The sequence below is a fragment of the Sapajus apella genome, unplaced genomic scaffold (genome assembly GCF_009761245.1).
Source record: "Sapajus apella isolate SASKATOON/1434 unplaced genomic scaffold, GSC_monkey_1.0 scaffold66, whole genome shotgun sequence".
Taxonomy (NCBI): Eukaryota; Metazoa; Chordata; class Mammalia; order Primates; family Cebidae; genus Sapajus; species Sapajus apella.
Genome location: NW_022437006.1, coordinates 1,089,226 through 1,100,579, shown reverse-complemented (window position 1 = coordinate 1,100,579; position 11,354 = coordinate 1,089,226). Strand labels below are relative to the sequence as shown.

Sequence of the window (11,354 nt, the reverse complement as noted above, 5' to 3'; positions counted from 1 at the left end):
AAAAAAAAAAAAAAAAAAAAAAAAAAAAAGCAGCTTCAAGGTCTCTCTGACCTTCCATTCCCTATCTCTCAGTTATCTTTCTCTCCCAAAGTACAGCATGAGGCTCTTCTCTGTAGTTCCTGCATCTACCTAGAAATGGACCCCCAAAGAAGAATACAATTGCCTTCAATCCTGTTGACAGAAAAAGCCAAATTCTGTAAAATTTTTAAGGTTTATTCTAAGCCAAACATGAGTGATGGCTCGAAGCACAGTCTCCAGAGGTCCTGAGAAAGCATGCCCAAGTTGGTTGCATTATAACTTGGTTTTATAGATTTTGGGGAGAATTCCAGATTGTGTCAGCAAGCTGTTGCTCCAACTAGATGCATAAGCCAGCACACACAAGCTCCTGGATGACCTTGAGGGCACAAATGAGATGCTCAGTTCCCCACAGACGGATGCAGCACAGTCCAAAGTGTGCCTTCCTCTGAAGGTTTCTCTTAGACACCACAGTGGCTTTAAAATTATGCATCATATTCCCCCTTCTAGGATAAAAATTACCAATACTGCTAACATACTGGTAAGTCATTAATATGACAGCATAATTTACACAGCACATAAATGTTACATGTTAGACAACTTTCTGCAGAGTAAACGAAGATCATTTTGTTTAAAAGCTTTATTTGTCTATAGAAGGGTTTTTGGTAATTTTTTAATATATATAGTTTAAGTTCTGGGATACATGTGCAGAACATGCAGGTTTGTTACATAGGTATACATGTGCCATAGTGGTTTGCTGCACCCATCAACCCATCATCTACATTATGTATTTCTCTAATGCTATTCCTCCTCTAGTCCCCCAACCCCCTGGTAATTATTTTTAACCAAATTTGGCTGTAATTTTTTTTTTAATTTCTTTTTTGGAGACAGAGTCTTACTCTGTTGCCCAGACCTGAGTTTAGTGGCGCAATTACAGCTCCAATGCAGCCTTGACCTCACAAACTCAAGCAATCCTCCCACCTCAGACTCCTGAGTAGTTGGGATTGCAGGCATGCACCACCATGGCTGGCTAATTTTTTTTTTTTCCTAGAAAAGGGGTCTCCCTATTGTCCAGCCTGGCCTGAACTTCTAGGCTCAAGCAATCCTTCCACCTACACCTCACAAAGTGCTAGAACACAGGTATGAGCCACCATACCCAGCCTATTACATAATTTAAAAACTTCCAATTAAAGGAGCACAAGAACTTTCCACTCCAAAACATGGCCTCCTGAAATGAGTATTTTGAATTAAAAGCCCTTAGAAATCAAAAGGTATTAGGAAGAGACTTTTCCTCTAGCTACATAAACACCAGATAGACCCAACAAAAACAATGATTTTTCCTTCCCTTGGTTATCTCACTATCTACTGAAGAAAAGATGACCAAGAATGTAACCAGACCTGATCAGATCTTTCTACAAAATATCATCTGTCTCTCAGAATCATTCCATTTCCAAAGAGAATCATTTATATGTTAATCTCTCTTCCCTCATCCACTCATTCTCCATGGTAATCAATTATTACTCAGCAGAATTACCAATATTCCCTATCTCCTTCTCCCCTCTGAAATAAGGTTATGTAAGTATTTGGGCCCCACTGCGATACTGGGTAATCATTCTGTGGTTCTCACATGTGCATGTTAATAAATTTGTATGTTTTTTCTCTATGCGCCTTATTCTTTTTTCTTTTAAGATGGAGTCTCGCTCTGTTGCCCAGGCTAGAGTTCAGTGGCACAATCTCAGTTCACTGCAACCTCCGCCTCCTAAATTCAAGTGATTCTCCTGCCTCAGCCTCCCAAGTAGCTGGGACTAACTACAGATACCCATCACCACGCCCTGGGAATTTCTGTACTTTTAGTAGAGACTAAAAGTTTCACCATGTTGGCCAGGCTAGTCTAGAACTCCTGACCCCAGGTGATCTGCCCACGTTGGCCTCCCAAAGTGCTGGGATTATAGGAGTGAGCCACTGCACCCAGCTAGTATGCCTTTTTGAGTTGATTTTTATACTGCATTGCACTTAAAATGGTAAGCAATGACCCCTCAGTATTCTTCAGTTTGGGGTATCATATAATTTATACGGTTCCACATGCTGACTTTTCACCTCCTAGCATTTTCTTTTTTTTTTTTTTTGAGATAGAGTCTCACTCTGTCACCCAGGCTGGAGTGCAGTGGTGCAATCTTGGCTCACTGCAACCTCCAACCCCCAGTTTTAAGCAATTCTCCTGCCTTAGCCTCCCGAGTAGCTAGGATTACAGGTGCCTGCCACCATACCCGGCTAATTTTTGTATTTTTAGTAGAAATGGGGTTTCATCAAGTTGGCCAGACTGGTCTCGAACTCCTGACCTCAGGTGATTGGCCCACCTCAGCCTCCCAAAGTGCTGGGATTACAGGCATGAGCCACAGCATCTGGCCCATATGTTTAAAAAATACTAAAAATACAAAAACTAGCTGGGCATGGTGGCGGGTACTGGTAATCCCAGCTATTCAGAAGGTTGAGCCAGGAGAATCACTTGAACCCGGGAGGTGGAGGTTGTAGTGAGCTGAGATCATGCTGTTGCACTCCAGCCTGGGTGACAGAGTGAGTCTCCCTCTCAAAAAAATAAATAAGTAAAGTCTAGGATGACCTCACTGGGGGAGAAGAAGGGAAAAGTAGCCTATAAATGAGAGAAAAGAGGCAAATCATGGAAGGTAACAGAGGAGAAATGTCTCTGAGGACTGGGCTTATCTGCCAGATTACGAAAAGGAGGGGCTGTAACAAAGGAGACTAGAAACCAAGTCTGAAGTGACAGGTCAGTTGAGCTCACTTCAGATGCCCTAGTCTGATAAAAATTGTGTATGGGCACAAATTCAGGTCTACTTCAAGAGGGAGAGGGTGGAGTTGAGACAAAAGGGCAAAGTAGGAAAGGCCTGTACAGATACAAAAAGTGCGATTAGAAGTCAAACAGAAATGAGCAAAAAGTATGCCAGTCTCTTCGCTCTACTAAATCCCATCTCTACTAAAAATACGAAACTTAGCCAGGCGTGGTGGCACACACCTGTATTCCTAGCTCCTCAGGAGGCTGAGGTGGGGAATTGATTAAACTCGGGAGATGGAGGATACAGTGAGCCAAGATCACACCATTGTCCTCCAGCCTGGGTGACAGAGCGAAATTCTCTCTCAAAAAACAGAAAGACAAGATGCATTAATGATATTCATACACACCATCCATCATTTTATTATAAATCTTTACTTGTTGAAAACATTGTATGATCCTAATACTAAAGATAGATTTATTTAAAAACATAATATAGGCTTGCTAATATTGCAAATAATATTAGCTCTAACATATGAACACAAATGACGTATCGGTATTGCTTTACATTTGGCCATTCAAAGTCCTGGAAAACCTTGAGAACAGGTGTTAACAAGCATGAAAGTACTGAAGCCAGTGATACAAGTCTGCATCCTGCCTCTGAAATGTACGAGATACAGGGTGCTGCAATAGAATTTTGTTTTTTCCATCTCTAAAACTGTAATAATACCACCTATTTTTGCAGGGTTGTTATAGGAACTGAATGTAACATACACATAGTCCTGGTTCACTGCCAGAATTCAATAAATAGTACTTTTTCGTATTGCTCTTACCAAAATTTCTATCCGTCTTCCTCAAACAAAGATGAAATTAGTCCTCTAATTAATCCTGAAGTTCTCAGGATACTGGAGTATATGCTGAAAATGTGAGCATTCCAGCCATGGTGAGTACCAGAAAAGGAACTGTACTCACATAGAAAGTTTACCAAGTAAATAATGTAAAAAAGTCCCTCACCACAAAGCATCCAGATGCTGAATAAACTACAACAGATACTCAGATACAACAAATGCACTGCTGAGCTCATAACAAAATAAAGGAGGTGCCCAAGAGCAAGAAAAAAAAAAAGAACCCTAAATCTAACTACAAGTAACTAACTTGTAAGACCATGCTGCCCAAGGGGTAAAGCCATTGCCAGGAACCTGAAAGCCTAGGGGACTAAGAGCCTTGCAGGGGACCGAAAGTTTTGGCCTTGGGTTTTCACAATAGGAAAAAGCTGAACCTGAGATCTGGGACTAAGGTTCCATCCATAAAAGGAAGGACTGGGCCGGGCGTGGTGGCTCACACCTGTAATCCCAGCATTTTGGGAGGCCAAGGTGGGTGGAACACTTGAGGTCAGGTGTTTGAGACCAGGCTATACACCATGGTGAAACCTGTCTCTACAAAAATGCAAAAATTAGCCAGGTGTGGTGGCAGGCACCTGTAATCCCAGCTACTCTGGAGGCTGAGGCAGGAGAATCGATTTAACCTGGTAGGCGGAGGTTGCAATGAGTCGACATCACACCACTGCACTCTAGCCTGGGTGATAGAACAAGACTCAGTCTCAAAAAAAAAAAAAAAAAAAAAAAAAAAAAACAAAAAAAAAAACAGGGAGGGGGTGAAGCACTGGAAGGCAGATTTTTCTCAGGTCACCTTCTATTTAAAAAAAAACCTGGCCGGGTGCGGTGGCTCAAGCCTGTAATCCCAGCACTTTGGGAGGCCGAGGCGGGTGGATCACAAGGTCAAGAGATCGAGACCATCCTGGTCAACATGGTGAAACCCCGTCTCTACTAAAAATACAAAAAATACAAAAAAATTAGCCAGGCGTGGTGGCACATACATGTAATCCCAGCTACTGGGGAGGCTGAGGCAAGAGAATTGCTTGAGCCTGGGAGGCAGAGGTTGCAGTGAACCAATATCGTGCCATTGCACTACAGCCTGGGCAAGAGAACAAAACTCTGTCTCAAAAAACAAAAAGTACAAAAATTAGCTGGGCATGGTGGCAGGTGCCTGTAATCCCAGCTACTCAAGAGGCTGAGGCAGGAGAATCACCTGAACCTGGGAGGCAGAGGTTGCAGTGAGCCGAGATTGTGTCATTGCACTCCAGCCTAGGCGACAAGAGCGAAACTCTGTCTCAAAAAAAAAAAAAGAAAAGAAAATGCATTCAATAAATAGTAGCTATTGTGAACATCACAGGGGGACAGCATTAATTCATTAATTTAACTATCTATAGAATATCTCCTATATGCCAGTACTAGTGCTAGACTTTTGAAGACACAGATGAGTAAAAGTATCCTTGTTATGATACTGTTTGCTTTGTGCCAGACATTTACCTATACAATTTTACTTAATCCTGCCAGCAATCTTATGAAGTACTGTTTTTTTTTGCGGGGGGGGGGGGGGTCGGTTTAAGAGATGGAGTCTTGCTATGTTGCTCAGACTAGAGTAGAGCAGCTATTCATAGGTGCAATCTAGCATACTACATCCTCGACTCCTGGCTTGTAACGATTCTTCTGCCTCAGCCTCCCAAGTAGCTGAGACTACAGGCATCTGTCACTACATCGATTATAAGGACTGTTAACTCCATTGTCCAGATGAGGAAACTTATAAATTAAGAGACAGTCCAATTCACAGAGCTAGCTATGGAAGAGGGACTGGAACATGAGTGCTATATAACCCCAAAGTCTATGTCTGAATTACTTCACCTCTCTGCTTCACTTAAATGGGGAGCTTCACATTCAGGAATATACAAAGGGTGCAGTTGGTACACTTTATTTTCATTATTTCTGGCCAAAAAGTATAGAACTCTAAAAGCAGCAGGGTTTATAACCATAGAACATGACACAGCAATGCTAAATGGAATTATCTGCCAAGTTCTTGAGTTTTCAGTTTTTGTACCTTCTTAAGAGGGAAAATAACATTTTCATTGAGTAATGCCTACTTTGTAATGTGTTTAAATCTTGTGGTTTTCATATATAAATATTTTTCTAGGTGCTATAGAATGAACTAGCACTTTTCCGTAACTTAAATCTGGTTTACTTTTTGATGAAGGGGAAGAAACTAATTACCTAATGATAAATAGTTCAATGAGACTATTGAACTAATAGGGAGGCAGATTTGAGTAAAAAAAGGAACTGAAAATAAATAAATAAATAAAATTAAAAAGAGGGGTGGGAGGAAAAAAATAAAAAAGGAAGCACTTTCTAAATTATTTTTTACCCTTCCAAAATTGAACAGGGTGTGGTCATCCAGTAGTTTGAGACTAATTCTCAAAACACTAGATCATTCTTCTACAAATATTATAGATTTTATTATGGGAAGGGGAATGGCTGTACCTATTAAGATAATTACTTTTGACCCTGAAAATAGCAACAAGAACTGTGAGTTTCAGCCAGCTTACAATATCGAGACAATGTAACACACCTAGAAAAGGTATTGCTAGGTTCTCCATTTTTAAAAACTGCTCTGAATTTTCTTTGAATAAAAGAAAAAAAAAAAGGTATGTGCCTATAGTTCCCCCATCTACTTAGGAGGCTGAGGCAGAAGGACAGCTTTGAGCCCATGAGTTCGAGGCTGTAGTAAGCTACGATAGCACCTATGAACAGCACTCTAGCCTTAGCCTGGGCAACACGGTGAGATCCCATCTCTCTCTGACTCCCCTCCTCTCTCTCGCTCTTATCTTTCTTCTCTTTCTCTGTTGCCCAGGCTAAAATACAGTGGAACAATCATGGGTCACCGCAGCCTCCACCTCCTGAGCTCAAGCGTTCCTCCCACTTCAGCCGGTGTGTGTCACCATACCTGGGTCATTTTTTGCACAGACAGGGTTTCGAAATTTTGCCAGGCTGGTCTCAAACTCCTGGGCTTAAGCGATCCTCCCCCTCAGCCTCCCAAAGTGCTGAGATTACAGAAATGAGCCACCGTGCCAAGCAACCGCATTTCTTAAAAAAAAAAAAAAAAAAAAAAAAAAGGCCTGGCCAACATGGTGAAATCCCATCTCTACCAAAAGTACAAAAATTAGCCCGGCGTGGTGGCAGGCACCTATAACCCCAGCTACTCGGGAGGCGGAGGCAGGAGAATCACTTGAACCCAGGATGGGGAGGTTGCAGTGAGCCAAGGATCAAGCCACTATACTCCAGCCTGCAGGACAAGAGTGAAACTGCATCTCAGAAAAAAAAAAAAAAGAGAGAGAGAATGGAAAAGAAAAAAAATCTTTCTTCTATAAGCACAGCCACCTTGTAGAAATGATTTGTAGACTGCCGCAACTCCATTTACCCTTACTGCTAAGAGGGTACTTCCTCTTTCACCTACTCACTGAGTTTGAAATGAAGGCAGGTGATTTTAAGTAAAATGATAATATAAGGAATTTGAGGCCAGGTGCAGTGGCTCACATCTGTAATCCCAGCACTTTGGGAAGCCAAGGCAGGTGGATCACTTGAAGTCAGGAGTTGGAGACCAGCCTGGGCAACATGGTGAAACTCCGTCTCTACTAAAAACACAAAAATTAGTTGTTTGGTGGCGCATGCCTGTAATCCCAGCTACCCGAGAAGCTGAGGCAGTAGAATCGCTTAAACCTGGGAAGTAGAGGTCACAGTATGCCCAGATAGTGCCTATACACTCCAGCCTGGGCAAGAGTGAGACTCCATCTCAAAAAAATGAAATAAAGAATTTGGTGCCCACTATGCTCCTGTTGAAAACAGCTGATGATTAACAAAGTCTGTATATTAAATAACTTGAAAAATCATTAAATAAATACCTTCAATGCAAAGCAAACCATTTTCATTTGATAAGGAAGAAAACGCTCTCCCATTAATTTGAGTGACTCACACCTAAGACTGGAAGATAATTCAGAAACTCTTTCACTAGTGTCCTCATTTTGAAGACGAGGAAATGAAGATCGAAAGCACTGTAATTCAGTTACTTGTTTACGTATTTTCTCACCTCAAAACTTCTGCTCTTATTTAGTGTAGTTATATATTTTTAATTCATGTTTTTCTGCTGTATGCCTACTACAATTTTAGGACCAGGACTAAAAGAGAACATTTGAAAGCTCTAACATTTATCATATTTAAATTGTCATAACGTATTTGCTTAATTATAGTGAAATGCGTGAAAGTAATTGGAATTATTTGTATTTCTGCTGCTCAAATGAGGATTTGCCTCCTAAGCTGGCCTACATAACAGACATCTCTGGCTACCGCATAAAGGCGAGGAGGGGATTTTAAAGAAGTTTTGCAAATCAAAGAAAAAAGAAATCCCTAGTTTCAAACTCGCCTGGGAAGAAGAGAACACATTTACAACACAGGGGAGATTATGTGGCCTTGAATAGATAACCTTGAGAACTTCTTTAAGATTCGATGAGAATTCAGAAATCAACACACCGCATTACCGATACCTGAACTTATTAACACAAAAACAGCAATAATGATTCCGTTTTCTGATGTTAGGAACAGGTTTTCTTAGGAGAGACGTGCCGCTTTTCACACTCAGCCTGGGAGTCAAGCTTCCCTTTAAGGAAACCTAGGCACTAAGGAGGCTGCTCACCACACCTAGGTTATCAGACCTGGGCGGACACCAGCCTCCCCTTCACCGTACTAGGCCTTCGCCCCGGCTCCCCAAAGCAGGAGTTTAGTGAAGCAGCTTAAGTTTCAGTAGCTAGAAAACTGGTCTTACCTATTCCTTAAAAAAGAGAGAGAGAAAAAGGATTATACCTTTACTTTCGGAATTCTCTGAGAAGTCATCTCCAGGGCTAGGCGGGTTCCCACCCAACATCCTCTGGGCGAAGGGACAGCATAGCTAAGGGAGTGGGTGGCCGAGCGCAGCCTTCCACAACGAGTCTCCCGAACCAGTTCCGCAGCGGGCGGAGAGGGCGCACCTGCAGGGCGCTGGGCGCTCCCTCACCCGCACTCACGCTCCGGGCTACCCTTCCCCCAAGCCCCGAGGCGCTTACCTGTGGCGCCTGCGGGCACCTGGTCCTTGAAGGCAGCCGTCCCTGCACGTCCCGGGTGCGACAAGGACCTGCTCCAGGGCCGGGGGACTCCGGGCGGCAGGTAGGAGGGGTTGGACTTCCTCCGGATCGCCACCCGCCTGAAGTTGGAGCCGCCATCGCCGCTCATCTTGCCGGGCTCCGCCGCCGCTCCGCGACCCCTCCCGCCCCCGTCCAGCCGCGAGCCGCCCCTGGGGGGCGTCGCCTGCATACCCGGGTTGGGTGCGACTCCGAAAGCGCCCTCTACTGCGGCGTCTCCTCAGCCTTCTCTCCCTCTCGGATTAGGGACGCTCCCTGCGGGCGTCGCGGGGAGTCGGTTGCGACTCTTCCTGCTGCAGCCGCGGCGGCGCCCGGTCTCCGCAGCTCCCACATTCACCCAGAGCCGCCACCGCAGCGCCCGCCCGGGACGGCCTCCACCCCTTCCTCTCTGGAGCCAATCGCCGGCAGGCCCACAAGGGCGGGAGAAGGAGAGCGCAGAGGGTTCAGCCCGTTTGCTGCGCCGCCGTCGCCTCCCCCGGCCGGGGAAGCCGCCAAGTACTTGCTGTGCCCAGCGGATCGCCCTGGGCGAGGCCCCAGAGCCGGAGCCGGTTCGCTCGGGCCGGCCCCGCCCTGCCGCGCCACCGCCCCGCCCGTCGGCCGAGGGAAGCCGCGGGGGCGCGCACCTGCGGCCGCACACCTGGGGTGCTGCGAGGCGGGGCCGCGCTCACCTGCGGGCCACGCAGTGCATTCGAGAAGCCCAGCTACTCTGAACCCTGTCCAGGTTGCTTGCATTCTCGCAGACCCACATTCTGTGGGTCGCTTATGTGTCTCAAGCCGTTGTGCTGAACCCTTGATAATAATCTTGTGTCCTAAAACTACCGAATAAGTAGCACCAGATAAGGAAATCAAGGTGCTGAACCTAGAGTGGGGTCACACAGCACTGCAGAGCTGGCGTCTCTGCACCGAAGTGTGTCCTTACTCCACTGAATCAAACATCTTGCCAGGAGTTCGGCACAGAAAATGAAATAAGGAGTGTGGAAGTAAAAGAGGAAGGTTAGGGAGCTGCGGTGGCTCAGGCTAGTTGTTTTGGCACTTGAGGAGGCAAGGCTACACGTTCGAGGCCAGCCTGGGCAACATAAGCACCTCTCAATTCATTAAAAAAAAAAAAAAAAAAGGAAAGAAAGAAGAGGGGTAGAACTAACAATCCACAGGTTTCCAGAGGAGCAGCAGACCCTCCATCATTCAGGACTTAATTAGGTGTGCACTTTACAGTCCTTTTACTTTGTGTGTTTGTTTTGAGACAGGGTCTCGCTCTGTCACCAAGGCTGGAGAGCAGTGGTGTGATCACAGCTCACTGCAGCCTTGACCTCCTGGTCTCAAGCAATTCTCCTGCCTCAGCTTCCTGAGTAGCTGGGACTACAGGTGTGCACCACTACCACTGTCTAATTTTTGTAGTTTTTGTAGAGAGGAAGTCTTCCTATGTTGTCCAGGCTGGTCTCTAACTCCAGGGCTCAAGCAATCCTACTGCCTTAGCCTCCCAAAGCGCTGGGATACAGGCTGGAGTCACTGTGCCCAGCCTGGAGTCCTTTTAAATTATCAAGTCATGTTTTTGTTTTTAACACCAGCTAAATACTAACTTGAAGAAAATGCTTGTTTGTTTTTTAGGTACGGGTCACACTCTGACCCAAGCTGGAATACAGTGGCATGATCATGACTCACTGCAGCCTCGACCTCCTGGGATCAAGGGATCCTACTGCCTCAACCCCACCACTTGTTGGAACTACAGGCCCATGCCACCACACTCAGCTAATTATTAGTAGTTTTATTTATTAATATTTTTATTTTTAGTGGAGATGAGGTTTTCCCATGTTGATCAGACTGGTCTCCAACTCCTGGACTCAAGCATTCCTCCCACCTTGGCCTCCCAAAGTGCTGGGACTACAGCTGTGAGCCACAGTGCCTGCCAAAAAATATATTTTAAATTGACTTGCTTATCTACATTCAAAAATTCACTACTCTAATAACAAAGAGGCTGTGTCCCAAAATCAGGCAGATAGGAAGCAAAAAGGCAGCATTCTAAGTACCTCAGCTCAAGCCGAGTTCCCCAACTGTCACTTCCACCTTTCTTCAAAAGGTCCTTTATCCAGGTACCATCTCCAGCCCTTTGAAGTGTGAGTGTAATTCAATCTTTCTCAGCCTTTGTAGAGGGTAGTTCAACTGTTTCAGTCTCCCTGGCTGCTACCCCAGCACACATACATACTCCCAAGGAGAAGGAACTAGCCCTCTAATGTTTTATGCAGCCATTCAGATCTTTATTAAAAGGAGGTTTTGCTCCCTTAGGATTTATTATTCCTGTATCAATGTATTGCACCTATTTATTCTCTTTCTGAGTAGCTGCACTATTATCTACTGTGCCATATAGTATCAAAATTAATTTAAACAAGTAGTTTCAAATATAAATTAAAGCAGAAAGTTTTGCCTCCATATACATAAATTAACTATAAATGCAAATTTCTAACTTAGTTTATTTGCTTCAATAAAAATATGGTGTTG

The 11,354-nt window shown here is 44.5% G+C and overlaps 1 protein-coding gene across 2 annotated transcripts in view; it reads right to left on the bottom strand.

The window, feature by feature from the left end:
• Nucleotides 1-9,207, bottom strand: part of FGD4 (FYVE, RhoGEF and PH domain containing 4) — a 235,723-nt gene extending 226,516 nt beyond the window's left edge. Inside the window, exon 1 of one of the 2 annotated variants that reach the window (XM_032248279.1) lies at nucleotides 8,787-9,207. In XM_032248279.1, the coding sequence (XP_032104170.1) occupies nucleotides 8,787-9,033 (247 nt within the window). In that variant the 5' untranslated portion in view covers nucleotides 9,034-9,207. The remainder of the gene's footprint in view (nucleotides 1-8,786) is intronic. The other variant, XM_032248287.1, reaches the window with a different exon arrangement.
• Between the last annotated feature and the right edge of the window lie 2,147 nt (nucleotides 9,208-11,354).